This window comes from Mustela nivalis, assembly GCF_964662115.1.
Source record: "Mustela nivalis genome assembly, chromosome: 18".
NCBI lineage: Eukaryota > Metazoa > Chordata > Mammalia > Carnivora > Mustelidae > Mustela > Mustela nivalis.
The window spans coordinates 42,830,512-42,839,327 of record NC_139037.1 but is presented as its reverse complement, the minus strand read 5'-3'; the positions used below and the strand labels follow the sequence as shown (position 1 = coordinate 42,839,327).

The 8,816-nt window shown below is 36.6% G+C and overlaps 1 protein-coding gene across 6 annotated transcripts in view; it reads right to left on the bottom strand.

Moving 5' to 3' along the window:
- Positions 1 to 5,515: 5,515 nt before the first annotated feature.
- The window catches only part of ZNF566 (zinc finger protein 566), a 28,691-nt gene continuing 25,390 nt past the window's right edge, over positions 5,516 to 8,816 (bottom strand). For all 6 annotated transcript variants that reach the window (XM_082709029.1, XM_082709027.1, XM_082709031.1 and 3 more), the window contains exon 5: positions 5,516 to 7,645. In XM_082709029.1, coding sequence (XP_082565155.1) covers positions 6,621 to 7,645 — 1,025 coding nt within the window. In that variant the 3' untranslated portion in view covers positions 5,516 to 6,620. The remainder of the gene's footprint in view (positions 7,646 to 8,816) is intronic.

Genomic DNA, 8,816 nt, shown 5'->3' with positions numbered 1-8,816 from the left:
GTGTCCAGCTCTTTATTTTGGCTCAGGTCATGATCTCAGGATTGTGAGGTTGAGCCTGGTGTTGGGCTCCATGCCTGCTTGGGATTCTCTCTCTTCCTCTCCCATTGCCCCTCTACCCCTGCCCCTCCACCCATTTGTGCTCTCACTTGGGCTTTCTGTCTCTCTCTCAAAAAAAAAAAAACATGAATAAAATAAAATGAGTTCTTTTAAATTAGGCAGAGAAAATTTTTTTAAAGTTTTATTTATTTATTGGACAGACAGAGATCACAAGTAGGCAGAGAGGCAGGCAGAGAGAGAGGAGGAAGCAGACTCCCCACTGAGCAGAGAGCCCAATGTGGGGCTCGACCCCAGGGCCCTGGGATCATGACCTGAGCCGAAGGCAGAGGCCTTAACCCACTGAGCCACCCAGGTGCCCAGGCATAGAAAATTTTAAAAGGTAAGTATCAGGACAGGCATGGAAGTAAAAAACAGTTACGATCAGGAAGACAGTTTAGTAACATATACCAAAAACCACAGTTTCAACTTTTAGAAGTTATTTTAAGGAAATAGTAGAGTAAATGCACACACATATATGTGAATACTTGTTCACCATGGAATGTTAATAATCTTGGAAGTAGTACATTAATAGAGAAGTAGCTACACTTGGGGGTTCCATATGTATGCTATTAATATAGACAAAATATACTCTTACAGACTGGTTAAAGATGAGTGATATATAAGTACCTGTTATTATTTCTAGATTAAATTAGAATGTGTAAATTGCCTGGATCAGCATGACCTTTAGTATGTTGTTCTCAAGGAAAAATGAACTTCCTAGACATCCACAATAAAATACAAAAATAATCTATTTGATATGCTCTACAGAATCTATTCAAGTAATCACTATGACTAGAACTTGAAAAAAGAAAGTGAAATACATATAAATACTGTGAGACACCATACTGGGCTCCCTGCTCAGCCGGAGCCTGGTTCTCTCTCTCTCTCTCCATTCCCCCCTGCTCATACTCTCTCACTAATAAACAGAATCTTAAAAAAAAATACTGTGAGACAGATATCATCACTTTACCCACAGATTATAAAGATCAAAAGAATCTGTCATTTTATAATCAATACCCTAATAAGAGATATTAAATGTTCAGATATTATTAGCATATTTTAAGTATTGTGAAGCATTATATCATAAAGATATTAGAGGAAAAGGAGATGAAAATTTGTCAAAGACATTTTGAAACATATGTGTATTAATGAATATTCACTCAAGGTCAATTCAGGGTGGACTCATTTTGAAATATTCAGTATTTAACTTGAATAAATTCCAAAGATCATCTCAATTAGGTTTTTGTCTCCTTTAAAAATTTTTAAATTATTAATTATTTTTATTAACATGTAATGTATTATTTGCCTCAGGGGTACAGGTTTGTGAATTGTCAGGCTTACATACTTCACAGCACTCACCATATCACATACCCTCCCCAATGTCCATTACCCAACCACTTTCTCCACACACCCCCTCCTCCCAGCAACCCTCAGTTTGTTTTGTGAGATTAAGAGTCTCTTATGGTTTGTCTCCCTCCCAATCCCATCTTGTTTCATTTTTTCCTTCCCTACCTCCAAGCCCCCCACTCTGCCTCTCAAATTCCTCCTATCAGGAAGATCATATGATAGTTGACTTTCTCTGATATCTTATTTTGCTCAGTAATTGAAAGTGGAGAAAACTAAAAATCTAATAAAGAAGAATTTGTCTTTATTTCCAAATAAAACCAATATATTAATAATATACATATCTCTATTTCCAAGTAACAAGTTACTAAAAGGTCTAAGTCAAAGATTGCTGTAAAAGCCCAGAAATAAATCTGAGAATATGCGCATTAATATATGATAAAGAGTATTTTAATCTATTAGGAGAAAGAGGACTAGTTCAATAGTTAGATTTGGCATAATTTGGTTTATTTCTGAATGAAAACAGAGCTGACATCCTGTATCACACCATATACAATAATGAATTCCAGATGGATTAAAATGTTAAAATCTGTGTGTCTATACACCCACATATATGAAAAACTGTACACTCTATTCTTTATCCTCTACCCTTTGAAAGTTTCTATAAGTAGTACCTTCCTAAGGAACAGAAAACACTGGAAATGGTTTGGTAAACCTATTTTATAGAAATGAAATAGAGAGGAATATAAAATAGGGATGTTTATTGAAGCACTACTTAAAAAAAAAGATTTATTTAACAGAGAGAGAACACAGCAAGAGAAGGAATACAAGCAGGGGGAGTGGGAGAGGGAGAAGCAGGCTTCCCCCTGAGCAGGCAGCCTGATGCAGGCCTCGATCCCAGGACCCTGGTCTCATGACTGGGCTGAAGGCAGATGCTTAACAACTGAGCCACCCAGTCGCCCTTGAAGTACTACTTTTAAGTGGCAAAGAGGAAACAGTCTAAAATATCAAAATTGGGGAATAGGCATTGGTACAAGCATACTTGGGCATGCAATATAATGTAACCATTCCGAAAACTAAGTTAAGGGGTGCCTGGGTGGCTCAATCGGTTAAGTGTCTGTCTGCAGCTCAGGTTATGATCTCAGGATGCTGGGGGCAAGCCCAGCATCCAGGTCCCTGCTCAGTAGAGCAGGGAGCCTCCTTCTTCCTCTCCCTCTGCCCCCCGCCCCCAACTCATGTTCTCTTTCTCATGCTCTGCTTTCTCTCAAATAAATAAATAATCTTAAAAAGTAAAAATAAGAACTAAGTTAAATCATTATTTACTGACCAGGAAATTCAAAATGTAGTTGAATTTAAAAAACAAATTACAGAGAAATGTATAAAGTATCCATTGTTTTTGGTGAAAATACACTAAAATAAATTAGTTGTGTTAATGTTTAAGCATAAATAAATATATGGGTGATATACACAAGGTTTGAACATTATGCAGAAGGAAATGAATAGAGGGGAAGGGACTGAGAAATAATGAAAGACATTTTTTTTTCATTTATTGATATTGCTTCATTGGTTTGGGTGCAAATGAATTAACTCTGTAATTTTTTTTAAAGATTTTGTTTATTTGTGAGAGAGAGAGAGAGAGAGCGCGAGCACAGGCAGACAGAGTGGCAGGCAGAGTGGCAGGCAGAGGCAGACTCCCTGCCGAGCAAGGAGCCCAATGCGGGACTCGATCCCAGGACACTGGGATCATGACCTGAGCTGAAGGCAGCTGCTTAACCAACTGAGCCACCCAGGCGTTCCTATCTCTGTAATTTTTGATGAAGCATTTAACAAATGACTTAAAAAAGGCTCATAAAAGAATACAAAATTTCACTTAGCAGTGCTCATTTTGATAGTAATACAAAATATTTGAACAAAATATCCTGTTTACTAATTCTCTAATTGGCTTCACTTTTCTTTTTTTGGAAGACTTTTAAATTTAGAGAGAGAGCATGTGCAAGTGGGTGAGGGGCAGAGAAAGAGAGAGAATCCCAAGCAGACTCCACACTGAGTGTGAAGCCCATTACAGGGCTTGGTCTCACAATCTTGAGATTATGGCCTGAGCTGAAATCAAGGGTTGGATGCTCAAACGATGAGCCACCCAGGGGTCCCCACTCAACTTTTCTTAAATTGATTATAAAATATTTTATGGGCATACGCCTGTAACAAATAAAATAACTCAATATTAAAAAAAAAAAAAACCCAAACCCTCTAATATGGGATCTAAGAAAAAAGGAAGTGGGGAATGGAAGGACAGACTTCCCCTGGAAATATTTTAATCTAAGAAATTCTGTTCATATCTAAGAAATTCTGGGCAAATTATCTTGTTTTGTACCATTTCTCCACTTAAATTTCCTTGGGACCAAGGTGTCTGCACTATTAAAAATACACTGCTCTAGTCTCCAGAACAAAAGTAATTCATGGGCTGTTTGTGCAGTCCATATAACTCTTTTGGCCCTCATGGTGTCTTTAAATAAAAATCTGACCTACCACTTAATAATCAAGAGCTATTGGGGCACCTGGGTGGCTGAGTCAGTTAAGTATCTGCCTTTGGCTCAGGTCATGATCCCAGGGTCCTGGGATCGAGCCCCACATCAGATTCTTGAGCCTGCTTCTTCTTCTTTGTCTGCTCCTCCCCCCACCTCCAGTTTGTGCTCTCTCACTCTCTCTCAAATAAATAAAATCTTAAAAAAAAAAAACAACCCAAGAGCTATCACACACTAAAAAGATAAATAAAACATAAAACATCTGGGTTCTCTCAAAAAGAAGAGCTGGCAAAACGCCTGTTTCCTCATGTCGGTTAGTTGCAACTGGGGACTGGGTATCATCCTTAGCTACTGTCACAACCAGGCTCATTTCTATTATTCTTCTAATTGGTACCTATAATTTGTTCATTTCTTTAGTATGCTTGCTTGTATCTTCATGGATGACACAAAAAAATAGCTTTCCTTTTTGGGTGTCCTAAGATGGCGCTAACGTAAGATTATATCTGAGTATGAGATGTCTAACTCTGTATAACAAATAGTGAAACACCTGATGTTTTAGAGACACTTGGTGGTTAAGTGTCCAACTCTAGTTTTTGGCGCAGGTCATGATCTCAGGGTTGTGAGACTGAGCCCCAACTTGTGCTTACACTAGGTGTGGAGCCTGTTTGTGATTCTCTATCTGTACCCAACTCTCTCCCTCTATAAACAAACAAACAAACAAACAAACAAACAACAACCCCAAACCAGTTGATGTTTTGCCTGAAAAGAATTTGGTTTGATGCTTCATTAGCAGTAATAGCTACTATATCACATTAAATTTCTTTTTTTCCTGTGTGTTTATAAATCTTGCAAGAGTTCTCTTTGAGTCAATGCTATAATTTTTATTTTCCTAAAAAATAGTGTAGGTTTTCAAATGTACCAAAAAGAAGCACTGTATTTAACATTTTATTTTTATTATTTATTTATTTTAAAAAATTTTAAAGATTTTATTCATTCATTTGAGAGAGAGAGAGAGAGAGCATGGGTGGGGGGAGCAGCAGACTCATCGCTGAGCTGGGAGTCCAATGTGGTCCTCGATCCCAGGACCCAGAGATGCTTAACTATCTGAGCCCACCCAGGTGCCCTTTTATTTATTTATTTTTTTTCAAGATTTTATTTTTAAGTAATCGCCACAACCAACTTGGGGCTTGAACTCACAGCACTGAGACCAAGAGTTGCATGCCCCATTTAGTAAGCCAGTCAGGCACCCTAATATAACATTTTCAATCAGTAACTATTAAGCGTTGTTTTGTGTATTTATCCATTTTTCAAACATAATGCTGTTTGTCTTTTCATACTTTTTCATCAGTGTCACAGTGGTTTGTTTATACTCTTGTTTTTATGTTAGGCATTATATGATGTAGTAAAAAGGTTGCCAGTCTGAGTGAAGTCCTTCCCACATGCTACACACATTACTTTCACCGCCAACACTTAGGATTATTTCATGTTCCATAGGAAGTAAGTGATGATGGAAAATTTCTTGAATTCATTACCCTGAGTGTGTCTTTCTTCTATTTTATGTCCTGCCTGATGTTCAGCAAGGTCTGTAGAAACTGTTGTTTTTCAAAAAATAACACTAATGACAATCATGAATAAAATAATGACCAACATTCAGTGGGTATTTATTATATGACAGGCACAGTTCTAAGCACTTTATGTGTCTTTATTTGATCCTCACACAAAATTTTGAGGTAGGTGTAATTATTCACATTTTATAATTTCTATTGAGACAAATATGTATAAAAACAGAAAAATGCTCAGGAAGAATAAATACTAAACACATAATGACTATCCTTCAGAATGGGGAATGGGTACAAGGATGGTAGTCCGTGGGTATGTTTGCCTTATTTGCAATTTTTAAATCTTTTAAAAGGAAAATATGTTTATGCATTATTTCTGCAATTAAAATACATGATACAAATATATGCCTGGGGAGACTTTCCATCAGGATACCATGAATAATGGCAAAATCCCTGGGAAACTACAATGTCTATCAATAGGAATTTGATAAAATGGTATCACAGCAACATAAGGAAACACTAGGAAGCTATGAAAAGATCTCTCCTTACTCTGTTGAAAGTTGTTCATCGATGTTTTACAAGAAGAAAGCCTAAGTTTTGTAAAAACAAAAAGAATAAGCCATCTTAGAATAAAGAGATCACTTCTTTAAGGTCTTAAAGGTGTCTTACAAACTGTGATGTAAAGAAACGGAACTTCACAGTCACATAATTTAAGATGGGTTAAAATATTAAGAATATAGCAACTATAGACAATCTAGGGGAAAGTGAAAATTAGGATTATATTTAACATGAATTCTGAGGTTTAAAATAAGGTTAAAAAGGTGTCAAAAGTGCTATGACTTTCAGTATTTGCTAGCTTGAATTATCTAATGTCGAAAGAAATATATGCTTTTATCAAAGGGCTTCCAAAATATATTCTACTCATAGGATGTTTCTCCTACATGATTTTTCTCAGGTTGAATAAGCTAGAATCAACAAATAAGATGTTTCTACATTATCCTATTTAAAGGGATTATTATCAAGATAAGTTCTCTACTATTGAATAGTTTTGAGCTATAATTAAAAGCCTTCCTACAGATTTCATATATTCTATGGCTCATCACCAGTACAAATTTTGATGTTGAATAAGTTGTGAGCCATAATTAAAGGTCTTTCCACATTCCCTATATTCATATGGTTTCTCACCACTATGAATTCTATGATGACTAATAAGTTGTGAACTCTGAGAATAGGCTTTCCCACATATCTTACATTCATAGGGCTTTTCACCAGTATGAATTCTCTGATGTCGAGTAAGGTCTGAACCAGAACGAAAAGCCTTTTCACATTCCTTACATTCGTAGGGTTTCTCACCTGTATGAATTCTCTGATGTTTAATAAGTTGTGAGCTCTGACTAAAGGCATTGCCACATTCCTTACATTCATAGGGTTTCTCCCCTGTATGAATTCTCTGATGTTGAGTAAAGTTTGAGCCACTACTAAAAGCCTTCCCACATTCTTTACATTCATAGGGCTTTTCACCAGTGTGAATTCTCTGATGTCGAGTGAAGTTTGAGCCACTACTAAAGGCCTTTCCACATTCCTTGCATTCATACGGTTTCTCACCAGTGTGAATTCTGTGATGTCGAGTAAGGTCTGAACCACAAATAAATGTTTTCCCACATTCCTTACATTCAAAGGGTTTCTTGCCAGTATGAATTTTCTGATGATGACTGAGTCTTGAGGGATGTCTAAAGGCCTTTCCACATTCCTTACATTCATAGGGTTTCTCAATGGTATGAATGATCTGATGTGTACTAAGTTGTGAGTCATGTCTAAAGGTTTTCCTATATTCCTTAGTTGCACAATATTTCTCTTTATTATTAAGGATTTGCTGTAATGTAAAGGATGGATGCTGACTGAAAGTGGGCATTCCTTCATGGGTGAGTATCAGTTGACTGAAGTGTCCCTCCTGAGAGCCATGTTGTTTCTCAAACTGGCCATTACATTCCCAATCATCTCTGAAACTAGAGCACTGAAGGTCATGTCTTGTAAGTCTTTCCATTATTTCCCACTGCGCTGACTCTATTTCATAAATTTCCTTCTTCAGAAATAATTTCTTGGTCTCACATCTTGATTCCAGGACTGAAAGAAAATATGAAAGTAATCACTCACATTTTTCTTGTTTGGGAGAAATAAAACTTCAATTAAAAGGGAAGAATTAAAATGAACTTTAAAAAAATAGACAAGAAAAGAGCAAGGACAGATCATATAGTAAGATGAGGGCACTAAGTAAGCCATTGGTTTCCAAACATTGCTATTGGTCAGAACTACTTAGGGGAACTTCCTGAACATAAAGATGACTTAAGTGTTATCTCCCTTGTTACAAAATGACTTTTATCATAAATACATGTATAAAATCTCACAGCATATGCACACACAGCTATAAGAGCATCCCACAGATGAACTGTAAAATAAGGGAAATGATCATGCCTACTTAATAGAGTTATTATCAGGATTAAATGAATATGTCTAAGAAAAAATTCCCAGGGGTTGGCAAACTAAGGCCTGTAGCACTGCAACAATTTTTGTAAGTAAAGGTTTATTGGAAGACAGCTACACTTATTTACACATTGTCTATGACTGCTTTTAAGCTACAATGGCAGAAGTGAGTAGTAGCAATGGAGACCACATTAACTACAAACTTAAAAATATTTATTACCTGGCCCTTTAGGAAATGTTGCCAGCCCCTGGTTAGATTTACGTTGTCTATTACAGTAGCCATGACCATATGTGTGTATTTAAATTTAACATAATTAAAATTAAATAAAAATTCAAATTTAATTCCTCAGTGGCACTATCCACATTTCCTGTGGCCAACTGTGGCTAGTGACTACCATGTTGGAAATGACAAACATAGGACATTTCCATCATCACTGGAAGTTCTATTGGGACAGTACTGGTCTAGATTCTGCAACTGGAGTCTCTTTAACAAATGATAAGGAAATAGAGGGTGGCAATCTAGATGGGAAGCACGAATGAATCTAGTATGAGTGGTAGATAAAGAGGGTTCTTTTGGAGCTAAATAAGGAATATGTTTGGGGTTTGATGAAAATACTTTATGGCTTGGAATTCTGTGATGCTGATCTTAGTCAGGAGAAGAGAAAAGTACTTAACAAGTATGTAAGCACTAAGAGTTCTGACCACCTGACAGGAAGGGCATTTGTGGGTTTTAAGAGAAGGAAGAGACTATAATGGCAGTGTTCTACCGGAAGTTCAGAGTTACCAGATTAAGTCATGAATTTTGAACTCACAC